Source organism: Epinephelus moara, chromosome 1 (genome assembly GCF_006386435.1).
Source record: "Epinephelus moara isolate mb chromosome 1, YSFRI_EMoa_1.0, whole genome shotgun sequence".
NCBI lineage: Eukaryota > Metazoa > Chordata > Actinopteri > Perciformes > Serranidae > Epinephelus > Epinephelus moara.
Genome location: NC_065506.1, coordinates 41,168,944 through 41,192,389, shown reverse-complemented (window position 1 = coordinate 41,192,389; position 23,446 = coordinate 41,168,944). Strand labels below are relative to the sequence as shown.

At 42.3% G+C, this 23,446-nt stretch overlaps 1 protein-coding gene across 1 annotated transcript in view; it reads left to right on the top strand.

The window, feature by feature from the left end:
• The window catches only part of LOC126394345 (anoctamin-1-like), a 101,711-nt gene that overhangs the window by 18,316 nt on the left and 59,949 nt on the right, over positions 1 to 23,446 (top strand). Inside the window, exons 3-4 of the mRNA XM_050051115.1 lie at positions 9,918 to 10,259; positions 19,217 to 19,315. Of these exons, the coding sequence (XP_049907072.1) occupies positions 9,918 to 10,259; positions 19,217 to 19,315 (441 nt within the window). The remainder of the gene's footprint in view (positions 1 to 9,917; positions 10,260 to 19,216; positions 19,316 to 23,446) is intronic.

Here is a 23,446-nt window from a genome sequence, read left to right as displayed (position 1 = left end):
CTTACAGTGAACAGTTTCACCCCAACAGATGTGATCACTATAAAAACAAACTAATCTGCATGGACACTAGGAGTGGGCGATATGGCCCTAAAATAACAATAATATCATGATATTTTATTCTTGATCATATGACAAATTATTCTCCTCTAATCATCACGCTGTAACCTGTGACAGGCTGTTATGACACCACAACTATCACACATTTACATATAGGTAGTTTTTTGTCGAGCTGCGAGCATCATGTAGGTTTACATAACCAAAGGTTTATGACAAAAGGTGAGAGAGGAGAGGGAGAGACGCTGTGCTGCTGCCAGAGGAGCCGCTGAATGAGTTCCCTCTGAGCGGTAAGGGGGCGATCGCAAAGAAATGAGACGCTAGAGACGCGGACGCTTCAAAGACGCTTGAAACGCTGGGAGCGTTTATTCAATGCGCGCTAGCTACTGGCGTCTGACGCTCAAAAAGTTGAAAATATTTTAACTTTTCAGCGTCTATGCGCCTCTAAACACGCGCGTTTAAAAAGAAGCATCTACAAAAACGCCCGTCTAAAAAGACGCTTGAACGCCGGTCAGACGCGCCGTATCATAGGAAAACAATGGTTTTACTGGCGTCGCGTTTCTGGCGTTTCATCTCCGTGTGATCGCTCCCTTAGTCACTAAAAGAGTCCGAGGCTGTTCTTGAAACATTCAGGACGCCACAGTTTATTCCACACTACTGAAGCTGCTCCTCTTTTCTGAACCACTGCAGAGTCTGTAATAATTTCGCTTTCAGCCATGCTTGTTGCCGTGGGTAACAGTATGACGTCAATATGTCAACAGGTCAAAATATTGCAAGCATAAGTAAAAATTATACTGGTGTTATCGTGAAAGAGATGATGTGGCACACTCCTAATGGACACCACTAGAAGTAAATGTGTTTTTGTTCATTTGGGTGAAACGACCCTTTAAATAATCTCAGCTATGCCAGATGCATTATTGGTACTGGGGCCCGACAGTTTACTGAAATAAAAATGATTTAAAGCCCTGAACATCCAAAACCCGACTCCTCCAGCTGCTACATGGAGCCTTACTGCTGCTGTGAAAAACATTATTGACTTGAAAACTACTGGTTCGTCTCAGCCTTGAGCTTATTATGGCTCAGATATGTGTGTGTGTGTATGTGTGTGTGTGTGTGTGTGTGTGTGTGGGTGGCTGTGTTCATGTGGAAGCCCAGAGGAGAGGAGAACCTCATTTCCCGGTGGCTTAGTGAGAAAACAGTTCCTATTGGTGAATGATGCGTACACCACCACATCCTCATGCGCCCTCTGAGAAACGACCTCTGACTTTTGTAGCTATGACTACTTCCTGTTGAGAGACGGCAAAGGATGAGTGTGTATGTGTGTGTGTGTGTGTGTGTGTGTGTGTGGTGGGGATGAGGCAGGGGGTTATATGCAGTATACACATTCACGCACATACCAGCCCCTCATGATACGTCTTATCACACACACAGAACACACACACTGATGTGTACACTGGGTCAGTGGCTGTAAAGAGAGAAAGCTGTTCCTGCTGTGTCAATATTAGTGTTCTGATTCATTGTTGATCTACGACCATGAAGGCAATTCACCTTCATTTAGCCAGAGTTTATGACTCTTTTATTGACTCATTGAGTCTGATCTTCAACATGTTATTGTCCTGTAATCGCCTCTTTATCACATGTAAACATCAGTGTTGTATACCAGCTGCTTTTATTGTGGTCACAAATTCCCATGCAGGAAGTGCTGTCTCCAGACTCCCATATCTGTCATTGTTACATACTGCATACTCTCTAGTCACTTTATTAGGTACACCTGCATGTAGTCTGTTTTATTGAGTCATTACTGATGACTGATAATGAAACAAATACACAGAACAGTGAAAATGCTATGATCAGATTACCCTCTGCAATGTGAGACCAGTATTTGTATTTAGGGATCATACATTGGAGAATCTAATGTCCTTATCAAAACTGTATTTCCCTGAGTTGTGGCAGTTCAAGTTGAGACACTAATGCAAACACAACCAGGAAACTGAATGGTTTAAGGCAGGTTATTACGATGGCTGTTGTGGGCAGGGAATGGTGAAGTAGAGCAGTCCGAATCCGGAGGCAGAAGACGAGAACGAGGCTGGACGTGGCGGGTACTGGTTGAGGCTGGCGTGGTGAACCTGAGACACAGCACAGTGTGAACTGATGTCCAAAAGCACAAAATGACAAAGTGTCAAAAAACTAGAAGTTGGTCTTGATGTCTGTGTTGCAAGGAGACTGACCAATCTGGCAGAGTCTGGATGTCTGAGCTGGGGTTTTATACTGCAGTGGCTTGATTGTAGAAGAGGTTCAGGTGTGCAGGTTCAGCACAGCCCTCAGGAGGATTGGCAGGAGGGGGGAACCAGGAGGCCACATCCAGCAAATACACAGAGACAGACTACAAACAAACATGAGACACAAGGGGAAACAGGAAACACAAGGGAGAGGGAAAGTGGACACCCTAACACCCTGTTGGTTCGAATTATTGGCAGAGGTCTCTTCCTCTCCAAAACAAATGGACCTGGTGATTATAGCTGGTAAACACACAGAATGAAGCTGTTAAACATTAAAATGGAGGAGGTGCTAACTAGTGGCACAAACACAAAAGGTCCTATCTAGAGTCGGTGTTTGATTTTTGTCCATCTGGAGCCAAACCTCTGTAGACGAGCACCCACGACTGTAGTTCAGAGGCAGAGCGGGTCATCCACTTATCAGCTCCTCCGCTCCGCATGTTGAAGTATCCTTGGGCAAGATACTGAACCCCAGGTTGCTTCCGATGGCTTCTCCATTTTTGTGTGAATGGTTATTGAGCAGGTGGCACCATGTACAGCAGCCTCGGCCACCAGTGTGTGAATGGGTGAATATGACAGGTAGTGTTAAAGCGCTTTGAGTAGTCGGAAGATTCAAAAAGCGCTGTACAAGTGCAGTCCATTTACCATTTACCATCCGGTAACGGACACAGTACGTTTCCTATTTCCAGGTGATTATACTCTAAAGAAAACATACTTATTATGTTATATTCCATTTCTGACGATGTGTCCCCCTAAATCCTACACACTGGACCTTTAAGTTACGTACAAAATGTAGTTATTTGAACCCAAAGTATGATCTTTTCCTAAAACTAACCAAATAAACTGCGACTGCTTCACAACATGAGTGCATGTGCCTGTCGCTTGTACTCTCTAACAGTCAATTATGTGTTTCAGGAGTCATTGGCAACCAGCCTATTCTGTCATTTAGGTATGAGGACATGTTGGAAGTTTCAAGCCATAAAACCAAAACAATGAGCTTAAAGATGCTTAATCATCAGCAAGCTACTCCTTTTACATTATGGCTCAGACATACTTCCTGCATTGACTGCACAGTCACTGCATAGTTGCGGTCATGTAGACGTGCAGGTGGTTTTATTCATAGTACAATTGATGATTCGCTTCAGACCTCGGCAGTAAATGGGAGGTGAGCTTACTATCCTCCTGCCAACATCAGGTGAAAGTGAAACTAAAAGGTGCAGTTGTGTCTGGAGTGAATGGCTGTCAAATATCCAATTTAAAACTAACTCCACCGTGGTGAGGCGGCTGCGGCTGGCTTGATAGCAGCGTTTTGGACTGGACTGCAGTGTGAAACAAGAGACTGGAGCATGTCTACAGCCCACGTGGTCCGTGCTAGGGGTGACCCTGAAGAGTCGATGATTCGGTGATTCGATTCGGAGAAGTCTGGTTCGACTGCCAGTCTCGCCGTTGAATCGTCGCAAAATGTGGTTATGAAACAAGACTGTACCATTCTGACTATATGGGGGTGCTCACTGCTGCTGAACATCTTGATTTGACATAGAATGTATTTGTTTTCTAGTAATTCATGATATATAGCCTATTTTGATACAAACATCAGCCTGATTTCTGTTAATAAAAAATTGAAAATGACGCGTGCGTTTAATCAGTAGGCATAATCATTACTACGCATGAATAAATCACCCAGTTGCTCGATCCAAATAAGCTGAGTGCGCTGCAGGACCATCAGAGCAGCATCGAGGCCTGCGGTGATTTACAGTGGCGGAGCGCATAAACAAACACTTTGGAGGAGGTATGTGCTCTCAAATCAAACTTTTCTGAAGGATTATTCGTTTACCTGAAGTGTCTTGAAACAAATTTCACCGCTGATTGTTTTCTTGATAGACTCTGATTTTTTATTTGGCTACTTTTTGTCCGACATGCACGTCACGGCAGAGGCAGACTTCACACGGTGGCTTTATTATATGTCACCTAGAACCCTAGATGCTCCTCTGCTGGAATATTACCAACCACAGGTTTATTTCTGGTCTTTCCATTAAACTGAATGTAAAACTAAATTTTGACATAAGCTCCCTAAAGACAAGACAAGGCTGTTTATCCTTCCAGTTAATTAAGCACTTTAGTGGTGCACACTATCCAAAAAATCTCAATCAATCAAATTACCACAAACTAATTGCCACGTAGTGAACATGGGGCCCTCGAGGCCCCTGTGGGCTGGCGGCTTTGCACAGATAGAGATCCAGCTGTCTCCATGTGTTTGATTAGAAAATACACAGCTCCAGGGATTTCTTTGTGCAGATTTAAATTATCTACTAAAACCATTTACAAACTATATTCTGATCGGTCAACCTCTTTGGTCCAGACTGAAATATTTCGTAAAATATGCAACAAATTGTTATGAACTTTGGTACAGATGCTCAAGGTCCCCTGATGATGTATCCTACCAACTGAGGCGATTCCCTGACCGACTAGCATCACCGGTCGGTTGATATTTGTGGTTCAGGATGAAAAGTCTCAACAACTATTGGATGAATTGCCCTGAAATTTGGCACAGACAATCATTTTCCCACCAGGATCAATTACTATTGCTGATGAGTCCTTAACCATCCATGAAAGCAATCATCAGTTAAGTTTTTCATTTATCCAGTGCTTTGGTTTGTGACCAAAAACCTGAACTGAATTCCATCTGCACCAGCTGTACTTTGTTTTAGCGCTGATTAGCATGTGCTTTGTCCACAAATTATAGTATGCAGAACTAAGATGGTGAACATGGGAAACATACCCTCCAAAACATCAAATCTATTTCTGCATTTACTTCCTCGTAACTGCTCAAACAAACAAACTTTAGACCTCAGCTTGTCTCTGTCTTTCAATTTGGTTTACTTTACACTGCAGCTGCTGTAAACTCTTCGTCTTGTTTTATTTTGTTTAGACACAGATTAAGTGAAAGACTTTATATGAAGCACATATTTAATTTTAAGATTAAGTGTTTATAAGCCCACAGTTGTTTATACTTTATTTTTATGTCTGTGTTCTATTTTTTCCCTCTTGTGTCCTTCAGTGTTTTGGTGCCACATTGACATAATTTCCCCAAAGCGTCGTAAATTCCCATGTAATGTAATCAAAATAAAGATTTATCTATTAGAGTTTACCCAGTGTGATAAACAGCGAGCCTTCTGGACTGCATGTCAGCTCGCTGGGGGTCAGCGGCAGCAGCTGAGGATCTGCGTGTGTTTGACCGATGTGCGCCTTGTGGTTTTGTTAGATAGCCCGCAGAAGTGTGTTACAATAACCTCAGCCAGCGCGCACACTCGCAGGGTTACAAGTACAAACAGCCTGGAGTTCAATTCATCAAGTGGCAGGATACTACACTCAGCTGTAATCAGGCAGATAAGACATGACAAGGTCAAACAGACGGGTTATTTTTAAGCTTACACTAGATCACATCTGAACATAAATATGGAAATCAAAAATTCAACGTTGCTGGTTGTGCTTCAGTGTGTTGTAGGCATGTAACAGAAATGAGAATAATAAATGTAGTCAAGTTTCCATATTAGAGGTCATCTTCCACAGTGGTGAGTTGTTGGGCTGTAGTGGTCGAGTCCTAATGCTAATCTAAATCCTGCTGGAGCTGTTTTCAGTGTAACAGTGGTGGAGTACAGTACACTCTGTGCTTTGAGCCTGTTCTACATGTAATTACCCCACAGTCAGTGGGCCAGACACATGAGCAATCAAATAGAAAAAATGGTCCTGATATATGAAAATAAGAAGAGAAGTTAAGCTGAAGCCAAACTGGCGCCACATATTACTGTGTTGTATGGGTTTCAAGTTTGTAGACCTAATCTTTCTGTGGCTGAAACACAGATTGATGTTTTTACTCTAAAGGCTGATTAAAAAAGATAGACTTTAATTGAAGATTTAGATTCAAGACTGGAGATGAATCTGCGATTTGGTGCAGCTCCTGGAGTGATGCGGGTGTTGCGCCGGACAGTCGAACTGAACTTGAAGGCAAAGCTTTGGATTTACTGGTCCATCTACGTCCCAACTCTCACCTACGGCTATGAGCTCTAGGGAGTGACCAAAAGAATGAAATTGTGGATCCAAGTGGCCGAAATGAGTTTCCTCGGTGGGGTGGCTGAGCCCAGCCTTAGAGATAGAGTGAGAAGCTCGGACATCCAGAGGGAGCTCGGATGCTCCTTCGCATCGAAAGGGGTCACTTGAGGTGGTTCGGTCATCTGATCAGGATGCCTCCTGGGCGCTTCCTGTTAGAGGTGTTCTGCGGACACGCTGGAGGGATTACGTATCCCATCTGGACTGGGAACGCCTTGAGGTCGCCCAGGAGGAGCTGGAAAGTGTTGCTGGGGAGAGGGATGTCTGGGTGCTTTGCTTGGTCTGCTGTCACCAGGACCCAGCCCTGGATAAGCGGTTGAAAATGGATGGATGGATGGATGGATGGATGGATGGATGGATGGACTTCAGACAAGACACTAGCCAAGAAAACTGTTTGCAGAAAACATTCTAGTTCTTTATTTTCTTAGGGCCCTGACACACTTAGCCGAGGGTTGACAGTTCGTCAATGTCAGGCCGTCAGTGAGCGTCTGTTGCCTCAGTTTTCGCATTGTGTCCCTTACTGTTGGCACTAGTTGGCCCCTGTCACCTGTTTTTTTTTTTTTGGCCAATTCCAGTGTTGAATCTGTGGCAGAGCCCGCAGAGCCTATTAGGGAGTGACATCACTGATTGGCAGTTCAGCTCAGTGCACGAGAAGAGCAATTGAAGTGAGGAAGGCAAACAAACAACTTTAGTCAAGAGGATGAGATCAACACAAACAACCAAGTAACCTCAGAGGGGCAAAATAACATCAACATGAAGCTACTGTTTCAGTGTCAAATAATACTTAATTAGAGCACAACACTCACATAAAATTAAAGCACTAGGAAAGCGCTTAATATTCTTTCAATTATGAACGATTCTCTGCCAAAATCAGCAGGAGGAAGTGTGAACAAACATTGTTTGTGGCATGAATCTCTCTCTGTCCTGACACTTCCCTGTTGTTACATTTTCTTTTAAAGCATCAGCCTCTTTTAATAAGGTCTGCCTGTCTGTTTATGTACTGTTTAAGTCTTAAAAGCTGAGTAAATCCCTTCAAGGAACAAAAAGCTATTACCTTAGAAGCACTCCCTTCCTTGAACATTTTAAAAGTCTATTGAAAACTGCGTTGAAGTAAACATGTTGCTGCTCTATACAGTCTTTGGCCGAGGTGGATTGTGTATGGACGTCATTGGTTTGGCCTGTATACTACTTTTCTCTTACGAGTTTTCCTCTTGTGTTTTAATATATGACATGGGTTACTTTTTATACTTTTGTGACTGATTGTGCTGCAGTCTTGACCAGGACTCTCAGGAAGACGAGATCTTGCATCTCAATGGGATCTTCCTGGCTCAATAAAGGATGAATAAATAAAAGAACAGGAGAATAGTGGTTGCCCATTCCTCTTATATTATTGATACTGTGTGTGTGTGGAACAATCTAAATCATTGAACTGTATTGGTGGACGTGGGGCAGTACATGCTTGTGTATTAAGCTACACTCTGTAGACTCATGTTTTGATATTGTTGCCACTGGCCCAAGAAAGTATTGTTGTAATCATGTAGTGTAATCCCAGTATAATAGAAGATATCCACAGGTGTTAATATAAATATAATTATAATATTGTCCTTCAGGTTGTGATCACGTGCTTTAGTCGATGAGTGTAAATCCTGCATAAGCTACAGGTGTTCCCAACAGGTAGTATGCTTTACTAATAAACTGTAACAGTAGAGTGAGATGACAGCATTACAGGATTACAGGCAGCTCCAACATGTTGTGGCCTGAGGCCTCTGCATTCTTAATCCGTGCCTGTTTGATGTATCATCAGAATTGTCTTTTGATTGTGTGCACACAGCCTATTTAGGGCCTGTCGGTGTACTGCAGAGTTTAATCTTCAGCTCCCTGGTTTATGGTTTCTTATTCCGTGTTGCATGCATAACCAAAATGCAGAAGATGTATGTGACATCTGTGCAGAGATACTGCCTATCAACATGTTTTAGGGCTTTTTAATCCACAATGGGACAAGGACAACATGACCTTTCATTTAATGCAGCTGGGAATTGCACAACATAAATAGACCATGCAACATGCGCATCACTCTGTGGACCCTACGTGCTATGTAAATTAAATATTTCATGAAATAGCGAACATGATTCAGTTGGAGAGGCACATGTTTGTTGTTTTTTTGCTTCTTGTTGAACATCATGTGGTGCACGAACGGCACTATGTTGTCTCTGCTGAGCTTCTCCACTGAATGCCTCTGGGGACAGTAAATGGTGTTACACTGCAAGTGTTCAAATGTACGGTGCCCAAGACTGCATTAGCCCAGTGAACCATCAGGTGTGCACTGCAGAGAATGAATAGCCTGAAGCGCTTATACAACCTCCAACTGTGTTATCCATCTCCCCGCTCTTACTCGGCCTGTCAGTCTCAATCTTTGTTTGAAATGTTTTTATTATTTCACAGATATTTCCACAAGTACAGGCCACTTTATCTTCACATTGTGTGTAGATATTTACTGACGATAAACCCTAATTTCTCTGATGCTCCCCTGACTTTTCCGTTCTGCACATAACACATGTAAATAAGAACGTAACAGGCAGTGGATTGGGATTTCAGTGATATTTAGACAGCATATTTGGGCTCCTCAGAGGATTAACCCCTAACACTGTGGGCTTCTCTAACACCACCCGAAGGACACTCATAGTCCCAGTGCTGGTGAGGCCTTTAAACCAGCACTGTGTGGCTGCTCTGTCACTGCTGCTGTATGAGAATGGCTGAATTAGAGGCAAATTGCAAAGTGCTTTGTCTTTTGATGTAGAAAAGCACTATTTAAATGCAGCCAGTTTATCAATTACCATTTCTCTGCCAGCTGCCCACACTAGCTAACGGTCAAGTGCATTTTAAAATGATGGGAATGGGATTTAACGAGTCATGCCAAATCTTCTGTGATTGGATAAATTTATGTAACGGCTAAGTTGAGTCATCAAAAATATTTTTAGACTGTACAAGAAGAGAAAAGAAAGAGTTTCATATAAAAATACTTAAAAATAACACAATGACACACAATTAGAACTTGGAAAATGTATTTCTCAATTTAAGCCGACAGGTTACCAACAGGTTTCCTTAACTGGGGAAAAGGTATTGAATAAAATTAGAGTGGCAGTGTAGCTGGACTAGTGTTTCATGCTTCATGGTGTGTGTGTGTGTGTGTGTGTGTGTGAGAGTTCAAGGAAGTTATGCTTGCATGATGGAGGATCGCTCTCAAAGTGAATTCCTTTCAAGGTGACTGCCGGCCAAGTGATTGCCAAGAATGATTGCATGTGAGAGATGATCCCAATCTGCAAAACCTGAATACAACCGACCCATCTCACTACATACAGTCAAAATACTGTAGAGACTGTCAACCTTGTAGTGTTTGGTCTTAGTTCTTAAGGATTGAGAAATGTTTCTGTACATACACTAATCTGTGATATTTTGTCTCTGTGCTTGTCTTGCTTCTAGCCGATGAAAAATCTTTATTCGGATGACGGCTCGCCTCTGAGGTTAGGCCCATTCTTCTCTGACGGCCGGCGGCGGGTGGACTACGTGCTCACTTACCAGATCCAGAAGCCTGGCGGCATCCGGCGCCAGTCCTCCAAGTTTTCAGGAGACAATTTTATCCGCCGGCTTCGGCGCAGCCTGAGCTCGAGAAGCAGCCGTGCCCCACTGCAGCCAAAGGAGGACCCGGAGATCGCCGCCCAGGAGCAACGGAGTGACTATCATGAGGATGACAAGCGCTTCAAGCGGGATGAGTTTGAGGAAAAGCTCCTGGAGACGGGGCTGGAGCTGGAAAGGGATGAACGGGTAAGAGATGACTATGATGTGGTATTGTGACAACTGACCTTTTACCTACTGTTGCTACACTTGTCAAGCTTTCGGTTCTAGCACTGAGCAGATAAAGTGTACAATGATAACAGTGGTAAATTTATCACTTGAAATTCTTAGTCTTTCTTTTTAAATAAAGGCTGCATGCGTAGAGACTGATGCAGAGCATTAAAATAGCAGCGAACCACTGTATGCTATATGAAGATATAGTGGAGTAATGGCGTCCTGAGCAGAGAATGAAGTCACGCTCCCTCTGTGTGTGTTGTAATCTGAGCTTCCTTGTACTTTGTTACAGTCGGTCCTTTCACAAGTACATGCTATTGCGTGTGTGTATCCCACTGGCTAGCTCATCGCTGGCGCTTTGCACTGTGTTCATACAGTGGCTCCACTGATAATGGGACGGTGTGGTCGCAGAGAGTCATGCCCACCCTTTGGTTCCCCCCTGGTTAGCAATGTTAGCTCTGTCAGCACTGTTGCTGTTGTTTAGCACTGTTTATAGTGTTAGCACCGTTAGCTGCCACCTCCATGTTGAGAGCCGTGTCCAGAACAGGCCCACAGGAAGTGTGGTGTGCTTTGAAGCCAGTTTTCAAAGTAGCCAAACAGTGGAACACATGATGCCACGTGGCCCCAAAAGAATTTTCCCATTGACTTGGCGAAACAGACGTCTGTTAATCAGTGAGTACATTTTTTTAAGCATCACAACCCCTGCGAAAAGAGTTCATTTCACAAACAGGATTTCAGGAGAAACTTGTTCTGAAGGAAAGAATATTTATTTACATGTGCACTTGTAACAACTGGTGAACCAGGTGAAAGTGGACTCAAACGCACAACTCTGGAGACAGTTCGGGTAAAATAAAATGTGGATTCAATACACAGAAGGACAGTCAGTGGAAGCAAACAAATCCAACAGGCATGAGGCAGAGTCAGAGTCAATCAATAGGACACTGGGAAACAAAAGGCTGGAACATTAGACACAAGGAGCTAAGATGAACTGGCGAAAGAGAAAACAGACACACACTAAATACTCTGGTGAGGGGAAGGATAACGAGACACAGGTGAGGCTAATCAGGGCGGGACAGACAATCAGACGCAGGTGAAGTCATCAAAAGGGAGGGAAAACACTCAGGGGGTTTAAAAGGAAATCAGAAAACAACATGGCTGAATGAAATAAAAAACATAACCTATGAAACTTGAGCTGTGACCTGCACGATTAGACCCCATTGTGATGTCAAATATTCCAGGAGAGGTAAAGACGTAGTAGAATAGGGAATAAATAAGGGAGCCCCTGTAACACAGCCCCATATAGAAGAACCTGAGAGTGACAGGATTGGATCTCCTGAGAATTTGAATGTCTGTGAGAAATACATTTGAATCCCATTTCCATCTCTTTCTCTCTTTTGTTTCGATCTCTCTGGAGTTCAACTCTATTACCTTTTAAACCCAGCTGTCACCCTGCTACTATCAGTGTAATGACTTTCCCTGATTATCTCGCGCCTCAGAAGAGGGGCGACCTGCTGTAAAAGAGCTGTTGTCATCTGTTATTCATGAGCTCATGCTTCAGGTACATTTAGGATCAACAGGGATGGGTATTGATTTTTATTGGTACTGCTGCTCTTACTGATACTGCTTATTGTTACGGTATGTTTACTGGTTCTTTTCTTTTTTTTTTTTAAAGAAAAATGAAACAAACTAAAAACAGAATTAAATGTTAATTAGATGACATGTTTACTTCACACACTCTTCGTAGCGTCGTAACCTAGCAGTACACGGCTGGAATGTAATTGATAGCCAATTAGCTAACAATCTGTCGAGCTCTGAAACTTGGTCTCAGAATTTCTGAATGACAGTTCAGATGATGCTTTGAGCATTTCAGATTGAATCATAATCACACCAATATTTATAGCTAAACAAACAGCTGGCTAATGGTCACATTTAATCAGTAACCCATGTTCGCAACATTTAATAACTCTGTGTGGGCTCTAGGCTGCTAGCATACTAACATCCCTGAGGTGTATGGGACACCAAGAGATGAATTACAAGCATATCCCTGCCTGTATATGATACACTTTTGCTTGATGTTTTTAAAGATTGCTCATGTTTCTGCTAGACGTCAACCGATTTATCAGTTTCGCTGATTGATTGGTGCTGATAGGATGTTCTGCAAACTAGCGTTATTGGTGGACCTTGCCTACGATAGTGGCTAATGGCTGCGCAGCCTCCACTAGTCGTGCAGATGTGCATTACTGACTGGAGCTGAGGAGGAGAGGGTTGTGTTGAATGGAGCAAAAAGGTGCTGATTAGTGGGTACAGGTCCCTTCTGCTGTGTGAGTGTGTCTCAGTGTATTGTTCAGCCAATTGATTAATCGGCTATCGTTTTTTTCCTGTTCCAATCCAAATCCAATATCGGTTGAGCTCTAGTTTGCACCCTTACATAAAATAGGCTTGTTGCACTTGTGTCAATGAGCATTGTCAGTATCGACTTAAGTGAAGTGTAACCAGAGTGTTTATTTCTATTTCCCTTTGTCACTAATTGTCATTGTCACTAAGAGAAAGGCAGAGAGCCTTGCAGATACAACAGGCTCTGAGAAAGAGATCTTTCTTCAGGGAATAGCAAAAATGCATCGTAGACAAAAATGTGTTATCTTATTGCAAATGAGAAATGGAGCAGATACGGCAAAAGGTGCATTATAACTTTAAATGAAGTCTATATCGGAAATCTATTATCTTAAATCTCCAATACCGAAAGCAGAACCGAAATCACAGGAGCTTATCAATACTACAATTTTTAATAATTCAGCACACCGGCCTGATTGATACTGGGTGTCTGTACACATCCCTGTATTGATCAAGCACTGAATTTACTATTCTATTGTTTTTACCTCTGTGGTTTGAATCAATAGATGTGTCCGCTTAAATGAATGGAGGTTAAACTGTATAAAAGGAGGTGAGAATAGTTCATTATGTTGTACATATGGGCTCAGCTTGAGGACCAGTCTGTGATGCTGTGCACAGTCAGTAACAGAAGGTGCTCAGTGTGTTACATGAGTCTTTGTGTGTGAGTGTGTGTGCGTCTGTGTGTGTAGGACAGCATATAATTATACATCAAAGCAAAATAAAGGAATTAGGGAGATATGAATTAACTATGTATAACCAGAAGCAATCATTTAATCACTAAAACAATGGTTAGACTTGAGCTAAATTCTCACATTAGCATGCTAACGTGTACAGTAGTACAGCTAGCATGTTGATGTTTAGCAGGTATAGCATACCATGTTCATCATGTTGGTTTAGCATGTCAGTATGGGCAGTGACTTCCGGTGTCAGACACAGACGAAAAAAGCTGTCCTTCCACATTAGCATGGTACACGGCCAGTCGCCGTTATTGTGTGATGGCATCCGGCAGCGTCAGGTGGAAATGCAGCGGGACAATAACATAAGTTAAGTGGGCGAAAAGTCCAAGTGGTGGTAGATGGGTCCAGGAACCTCCGACTTTCACCCAGGAGGCCTCGCTTCCCGTAAGATTAAACAGCCAAACCCTGTTCTTTTGTCCTAAACACAACCACGTGCATGAGTTGGCTAAATGTAACCACGTGTGTCTGTTGTCGAAATGTGGTCTGTTTATTTTGAAAGAAACTGTATGCAATCTGTACATTTCCTGTGAAAGCGGCAGTGAAACCCTGTAACACACAAGATTAGCTACAGTCCATGAATGGAAAGCTCTGGATCACCAGATTGTGGGCAATCTCCTCCTGAGCTCCTCATTTCAGATGGCTATTGCTGGCTGAAGTAATGTAAACGTTAGGTTGCAGCGGTGCTACTTCCTGCTGATAGCCACCGCTAATGATTGGCCGTCTTAATATGATCTTTTATATCAGTATTTCCACTCTGCAACCAAAAATGTGGTCTTGTAGTCACAGTGTGTGCAGAACGCAGCATTTTATTTTTTTTTGCCGTACATTTTACAAAAAAGGAGTAAGACTGGAGCTGTTTTGAAAAGACAAACTTTCTTTGGCATGACAGGTCACACTAAGCATACGGACAGGTTCTGTCAGAAAGATATGTTAGCATACAAAGGCTAGCAACAACTTTGACGACAGCTTTGACACACATAATCAAATTAGTGTTGAATTCAGATGCACAGTGCAAGTTTTTGGTGAGGTAATAATGAATGTGACATGCTGCTGCCACCGCCGAAGACATGGACAGACTATAGAGTAACACTGTACAGCTCTTTTTATTTTAATAACAGATATATTCTACATATTTTTTTATTGTAAATTTCTATTTCATATTTATGATTTTTGACTTTTGTGATACTAATTTGGTTGCTCCAAAACACCAAAGCAAATTCCATGTATGTGAAAATCTATTCAGATCTTCGAAGATCTCTCTTTATATCATGTTATTTATATTATCTACTGAATACCTCAGAAGTCTCGGGGTCTTGTTCATGAGTGAGGGTAGAATGAAGCGTGAGATGGATTGGTGGTTTGCACCGGAGCGTCGTGGTGAAAAGAGAGCTGAGCCAGAGGGCAAAGCTTTTGATTTACTGGTTCATCTACATTTCAACCCTCACTCATATTTGCATTAAAGTTGTACTAAATGAGACAAATTCTGTTTTCATGTTGCCTCCAGAGTCAATTAATCCAGGCAGTTTGGTTTATCTAGTTAATAACCTCCTAAGTGGATGCTTACATTTTAATAATATAATAAAATAAAAATACGTTCAGATTTTATTTAACAAAAAAAAAAAAAAAGAAAGAACTGGCTGATCTAAGTCAGATCAGTTGACACTCAGATGATTGTTTTTTTAGTTGATCCACATCTTTGAACTGACTCCAGAGAATTACTTTGAAGTTTATTTTTCTAATCTTATCTCATTTTAACATGGAAGTTTGGGAGTGTATATTCCTGGTAGTTCTTATGTATTTGCTACGTGAGTGGACCCATGAGCACAAGGAGATTTGTTTTTATTATTGGAGAACCAGAGCTTTTGGTCATTTCTCAGCCATTTTTCCGTGGAAAAAACAAATGGGGATAAATTGACTCCTCACACAGTGAGTCATCCGTTAAAACCTCCATGAGCGAACCTGTGACAAAACATATCTTGTTTCTTATTATGTTCTGAAAAAGGCTTTTACCAGCTGGCGGTGTTATAAGTAAGATGTCACTCTAAGTGACTTGAAATGTGTGGGCAAACTTCAGACACAGTATAATATTAACAGCTGTGGAGGTTCGAGACTGTCTGGATGATTATCACAGACTTTCTCAGTGGGTGAATGTACAGGATGTGGTGGCCTTATTATGGTTATAATTAAGGCCTAGTCCACAGGCACATGGGTATATTTTGACGCCACTTTTTGGCAATGGGGAACACGTCCAAAATAATGCTGACTTTGAACTGGCTAACAAGACCTTTTACGTGTTTATACACAAATGTACATTTACTCTATGTCACCACTGTGGCATCCCAGTTGAAAAAAAACAAGTCTGGACTAATGGTCTCAGGCAGTTTATTCCGTTCTCAATTAACTCCGTCAACCTGAACAAAAATTAGGTAGAACAGAAGACAAAACATTATATTAAACTTAGCTCATGAAGTAAGCAATTATATCAAATTATTAGACGCATAGAAATACAGATAATACCTTGTTGCCCTCTCGACTGGTGCTAAACACCGTTAAACTCTCTCCATTCATCCGTATTTCTTATTTATTTTCAGTGTTTATCGCCATTTTACTAACGTTACTGCACCGTTTACCTTTCATCAATTTCTGTCTTTCCTCTGTGTCTACAGTCTCTCCAAAATAAAAGCACTTTCTGGTTCACGGGAAATAAAAAAATAAAGGCAATAAATTAGAACTGCTAACTTAACACATCGACTACTGAACATTGGGGTCATTTACAATGACTGTAGAGGAGCAGAGGCACTGTGGAGGTCACTGCTCCAGGAAGCCTTCTGGTAATAATGGACCGTAAAACTTCAATTAAATGCCCAGTCCCTTTTACTAGCCCGGTGTGGCCACACATTTTGACAAATAAATTCCTGTCTCAATTAGAGGCTTGGTCTGGTCGCCAAGCAATTCATTTTTCTTTTATAGAAGTTCTTCAGATGTATAAAACAAGGTTGTTGGCTACCTCAAATTATGTGTCCATTCCTCGATTACCCTGTGAGTTATTCAATCATCAATCAAAAGGGGGTTTCATGAAAATAATTCCAAGTTGTGAGGATTTTTTTAACAGGATGAAGTGGTGTTGTGTTGTTTCGCCGGGTGCTGTAATCCCCAAGTGCCGTAATGCTCTTTCTTTGTGATAGGCTGTCTATCGGAGCTGCAACAAATAAATGATTCATAATTAATAAATGAAGGTGCCACCTGATACTCAGCAGCCATTCTCATGCACTCACACACTGACGGAACAGGCATTGGGAGAAATTGGGGGTTCAGTATCTTGCCCAAGGATACTTTGACATGCGGACTGGAGGAGTCGTGGATCAAACCGCTGATCTTCTGGTTAGAGCATGATGCTGTCTACCTCTGAGCACAGTCACCCCTTTTGACAGCACCTCCATTGTGTTTTCACGTTGGCAGAGATTTTTTATAACGGTGCTTTTGTGGACAGGAATTGTTTTTGAGCGTGATGGAGGGAAAAACCTCTCTGTCAAAAATATCAATGTACATGTGGACTTGACCTAAGTGTCCTTCGCAGAGTCTAATATTTTCTCATATCAGTGCAGCTTGACCATGGTATCACAAAATAACATGGTCACTCAATACCAAAGGAAACTAAAAGCAGAAAGCTGTATTTCCATATTGTACTTTCATGGTTGAGAACATTTAACAAGCTGCTTGTGTTTGTTTTGTTTGTGTGGACTTGAGCATCTACCAAGGGAATCAACACCATACTTACTAGTATAATATTGTAATTTAATAATAAATTATGAATATGCTGGGTGATATTAAAGTAATAATGAAGTCTGATGAAGAGCCGCTGGCTCGAAACATTATGCAGCAATAAAATCCTTCTAATGTGAGCTACTTGGTGCGGGGATCTATTTGTTTCTACTCTGCCAGATATGTCTTCGATCCAGCACCCACTCCTGGGCACACTGGGATGTGTGTGTCTTTTTTTTTTTTTAAACTCTTTTTTATGCCAGGTAATAACCCAGAAAAACTAATGACTACTCAAAAAAGAAAATGTAATCTTATCGGTCTGATGTTGTCCTTCTGCACAAATTCAGCAAATATAACAGAGATTGTTCAGTGAAAGTTCAACATTTGGGTAAAGTTAAAGTCCTTTTCTTCTACGTAACACTAAAATAAACACAAAATTACATCTCAGGTAACAGAATAGTCAAATAATGAAGAATATTTGAATTTAGAGTGCTCAGTGTTCATGCAACTTCTCCAACAACAAGCTAACATTATATTTAGGGTTTTTATCCATTACAGTATTATTTTACCAGATTTTATCATTTCCACAGTTACAAACTTTATTTACTGAACACCGTGGCTTCATCACACCGTGACCTCCAGCATGCACTGGGGTGGTTTGCAGCTGAGTGTGAAGCGGTCAGGATGAGAGTCAGCACCTCCGAATCTGAGTTCATGGTTCTCAGGGTCTTGTTCATGAATGAGGGTAGAATGGAGCGCGAGGCGGATTGGTGGTTTGGTGCAGTGTCTGCAGTGATGTGGGTGCTGCGTCGGACCGTCGTGGTGAAGAGAGAGCTGAGCCAGAAGACAAAGCTTTCGATTTACTGGTCCATCTACGTCCCAACCCTCACCTCTCGTCATGAGCTCTGGGTAGTGACCGAAAGAATGAGGTCGCGGATACAAGCGGCCAAAATGAGTTTTCTCCAAAGGGTGGCTGGGCCCAGCCTCAGAGATAGGGTGAGGAGCTCAGACATCTGAAGGGAGCTCGAAGTAGAGACGCCGCTCCTTCCCATCAAAGGGGTCAGTTGAGGTGGTTCGGGCATCTGATCAGGATCCTCCTGGTTGCCTCCCGTTAGAAGTGTTTTGGGCATGTCTCACTGGTAGGAGGCCCCGGGGCAGACCCAGAACACGCTGGAGGGATTACATAACTCATCTGTCCTGGGGACACCTTGGGGTCCCCCAGGAGGAGCTGGAAAGCGTTGCTGGGGAGAGGGACCTGTGGGGTGCTTTGCTTGGCCTGCTGTCCCTGCGACCCGGCCCTGGATAAGCGTATGAAAATGGACGGAGGGATGGATGGCAAGTGTTTTAGACATAGACACACAGCTAGTTTTCCCACAGTATCAGTTCGGAGCAATAACAGATCAATAACACACGTTCTCATTAGTAGTTCAGTTAATGAATCATGAATTTATTGAACACCAAATGAATGAATAATTGACCCACACCTGTAGTGGCTGTTTTCAAAATGCATATGCATATACCCTGTTGGTCATACACCTATTAACAGTATATTCACCTTTGCTGTACCATTCCTGCTGCAGCACTTTATATCACAACAGTTAACAAGTCTTACTATCAGCAGACAGGAAAAAACATTTTGATTTTATACTGAAATACACAGAATCTCTGTGATGCACAGTTAGTCAGCTAGTTTGAATTGGCTGTTATGTATTTCTGTATCCAGACAGGTCAGTGTGCCGAGCTGGAGGGTGTGAAATGAGTCTGGCAGTGTATGAGTGGTTTTACATAACCGCAGAGGCTGCAGAAACAATCCCATATGCAGCAATAAAGATGGGAGTTTGTGCTGAAATGGATGCTGAGGATTCTCTACCAGACAGTAGAGAGATCAATCTGACAGAAGAGCTACATGCTGCTCTGCAAGCTGGGATGTTTGTTCCTATTATTTGTCAACCAGATATGTACTGTTTATAGATGTAGTTCATACATTTTACAATGAATTGTTTGTCCTGATGTTTAAATATCCAAACCTTGTTTTTATTTCAGGCTAAGATCCCAGGAATCGGCTTCTTGAAGATCCATGCTCCTTGGAACGTTCTGTGTCGGGAGGCTGAGTTCATGAAGCTCAAGATGCCGACAAAGAAGGTACCATTTGTCAGATTTATATTTACTGTATTTTTTTCGTGTCCTGAGGCTGATTGAACTCAGAGCTGCAGTGCTGACTGCTGACAGGTGTGAAGATAAATGTTTCCTGTTCTTCTGTGCTTTGCATTCATGTAACATTATAGCTCCCGATGAGGCCAAGTTGTGGTGACAGTTCAAATGAGCCTTGTGATGAGATTTTGATAAAAATCTAATGGGAATGCAAAATGCATGAATAACCATCAGCCACTTGTTAATTGCCATAATGTACAATTTCTTCTGTATTTACAAGGGAAGACTGTGCAGCCAAAAACGTCACTGTAATCTAGTTTGTAGTTAACTGTCAAAAATCAGAGGTATCGGGTATTGGCACGACATCAGCTGACTCAGTCCAAAAATACCAACCACATTGTTTGAACCCTTCCCTGGAGTCATTAGGGAACTGTGTGCATTTCTGGAGACAAATAACTGATGGCAACCTCAGCAGTCAGGATTTAAACCATGTCATAGCACACTGTCTTTTTTAGGACTAGATTAATACGTTAAAAAGTTTGAAGTGTTTGAGTTTCTAGTGGTTTCAAGTCAAGTGCTCTTTAAGCCCAGTTCAGACCAAAGATTCATGACGAGACAAAACCATTGCAGGGAAAAGTTGCAGTGGTGTTAACTGTGCGCTGTTCATATGTATACCTGTGCACTAGAATTTGTATTTAACCCATGTAGTGTTGTCACGGTACCAAAATTGGGACCCATGGTACGATACCAGTGAAAGTATCACAGTTCTGAGTAGTATCACGATACCACAGCAAAAATGAGGCAGATGTGCCTTTTGTCATTTATAAAAAGATAAATCACTTTTCTATAATACATCAATGATATTTCAATGGAATAAATTACTTATTGACTTATTCATACTTCAAAAACAGCATCAATAAATGATTAACATAGGGGGATCAAAATAAAATAAATAAAAAACTTCGGCCGAAGTCCCTAATAAAATAAAAATCAACCAAAAATCAACCAGCCACCCTCCTCCCCTGACACGTTAAGAACAGTCCGGTGAGGTTTGTGGAAATGTGAACGGCTAGTTTCTCCTCTGACACGTCATATACCTGTGTGCCGCTACAGCTCGGCTGTTCAGGTACTACTGGGCAGTCTTGACACCAACTTATTCACCTGGAGCCGGGCTTCTCAGTCGCTGGTAAACTGTGTTATCACCCTCTTGCGATTGCACTTTGAACTTATCCCACAGTAGTGGTGCCGTGAGGTACCGTAGTACTACGGTACTCCAACATTATGGTATCATATGTCCCGTGGTGTTTAAGTACCGCGGTCTACCATTGGTACCAGTATATCGTGCAACACTAAACCCATGTAAGTGTGAAGGCTGCAATCATGTGATGAATGTGCTGAAGAGAATAAAGAAGGAAATAGTATGAGGGGCAAAAATCCAAGATCTGTGTGGGTACATGAGACCAAAAAAGAGGGTGGATCATGGGGAGTACCACCAGTCGGTCCAGGAGCTTCACCTCCATGATGGTCGTTTCAAGTACTGCTCTTATATGCTTCCACATGTGCGGTTTTCTATTGAGATATTGAGACTGGTAACTGCAGTTTGTAAAGTCATATAGCTCTGGCTATCCAGCAACTGCTACCACCAGTTTCTCCTCCATTGTTTACCAATTGTAAACTTGTTGTCATGACCACCACAGAAGGCCCGCCTCTCAAATCATCTGATTGGACAATGGGAAGAAAGCAGAGATGATGTGGGGTGCTTTTCTGCTCTGAGTTGAAGTTTTTTCAGAGCACTCTGGCAAAAACGCTAGGCTCCTAGAGCACTGAGACATGAGGCACGTTGCAACATGAAAACAGCGAGCAAAAAGCTTCAATCCCATTAAAACAATTACAGAAAGCTGCCTCCAGCTGCTAAAGTGCTTTCTGTGTAATCTGGGCCTGAGGACACAGGTTGGGGTGGTGGATGGGTTCAACAAACACACGTCTTTCCCCCAGGACACCAGTGATTGTGTCCCATGTGAAACCAGGTGAACTTTGTTATTTGGTTTTTACATATATATATATATCATGTGATAACTTGATTTCTGTTGCTTACTTTATGTTTGCTTATTGACCCTTTGGTTCACTTTTTTGTTTCTTTTTCTTGATTACATTACTTTTGTATTTCCCTCTTATGCTTTGTGAGGTGAGATCCCTCAGAAGTCCTTAGGGGTTTCTTAAATCTTACCTGCACAACTTGTTCTTCTCTTGTTGCTGTATTTCTGTTGTTTTTTTTTGTTTTGTGCAAATAAACCTAACCCTAATTTACCCAACCATTTTCTTTTCCTAAACCTAACCTATGAACTTTACCTTAGTAAAGTAAGTATGTAACTTTTTATCAAGTATGTAATGTAACGATGGCCCAGTTTGGATTCTTTTCTTACACTTAAAGTAATTGGTAGGGGTGCTTATTCGATGGCCACCAATTTGTTAGATGACATATATTGTATGTGCATTTTTGCATTTTTGTAAGATAACATATGGACCGTTTTATAAGGATATGCTGCACAAGCCAGATGGTGGTGTCGCCTTCAATTCAGCTTGTCCAACACATTCAAGTTGTCACATATCGCCACTTTGTTGGTGGCCTTTCACATCTACAAATGAGGCACTGGGTATCCTCCTGCATCTGCTGTTGACGTTCTGGGACACCGCTACATTTGCCGGGACGTCAGCACAAGCACATGGTTAGGTTGAGGCAACAAAAGCATGTGGTCAGGTTTAGAAAAAAATATCATGGTTTGGCTCTATATTCATACGGGAAGCAAACACTTGACTCCCAGATGAAAGTCCCGGGTTTGTTGGACCCATCCACCACCCCACCCACCTGCCCTGTAGGGACTTTTAAGCTCCTTTTACGTTGTTACAGGCAGCGTTTTAACCTAACGCTGTCCAGCGGCGTATCATACCAACACGACAGTGCCATCTGACTGCATTATGGAATGACGCCACCTGTCCACCTATCATACTGCTGCAAAGGGTGCCGTCCGGCTGTCCGGTGGCATATCATAATGCCGCCGAAGGTTATGTCCAATTACATTACAAACTGATGCCTCCTGGTGGTATATCATACCACCCCAAAAGGTGACCAAAATCAAGGACAAAGCTGCGGTTTTCAACAACTTTGGAATGAGAACAGACTGGCTTGTCAAGTCACCAGCAGCTGGTTTTGGCAAAAGGCATGTCGCCTTTTTCCACATCCAATCAGCCTGTAGCAAAGTCAGATAGTCACATTTGTCACAAACTGTCGGCAGATGGCATTTTCATTTGCTGTGGCATTCTCCAACAACAGCCCTCGGCCCCCACCAAGCTCATCTTATTTAAATTCCCATGGCTTTTGACATGTGTCACCATTGTACAGTCAGGTGAACCCAAGTGCAGAGGCTACAAGCAGGCGACAGGAACTTTGAGAGATATTTTTTATCAGATTCTGGGAACACACAAACAAAGGCAAAACAGAACTGGTTTGCTTGTAACATGGGGAGCCAGGACGACAGGCAGAAACAAGAATTGCAGCACCAGGACACACTGACCACAAACTGACAAAGAACAAAGGGAAACACACAGGTATATACACAGAAAACTAATCATAAGAACAAGACACAGCTGGAGTAAGTAGGCACTGGCGAAAGGAGGGAAACACAGGGATTGATTAACAGTGGAGACACAGGTGTGGTAGATAACAGAGTAGGGCAGAGTGAACAGGACTAATACAAGACAGGTGTGCTAGGAAGACTCTGGAACAGAAGGACTGAGAAGACTGATACAAAGCAAGTGTGTAAGAAAACAGGCTGGAAACAGACAAAGTAAGGAAGTAAAACAAGACATGACACATGAGGAGATTGACTCTCAAAACAAAAGCAAGAAACAACCAACACCCAGGATCATGAGAGACACTCATGTCGGTCGGTATCGCACGCACCACATCGCATCGTATCGTATCGTATCGTATCGTTTTAACTCATCTCATTGTCAATCTATTGTCAGGCCTTTAGCTTAGGTGTCCCTCAGGGGGTCTAGTTTAGGTCCTCTTCTGTTCACTATATACATAACCAATATCTCTTCTCCGAATTTGGCCACAGC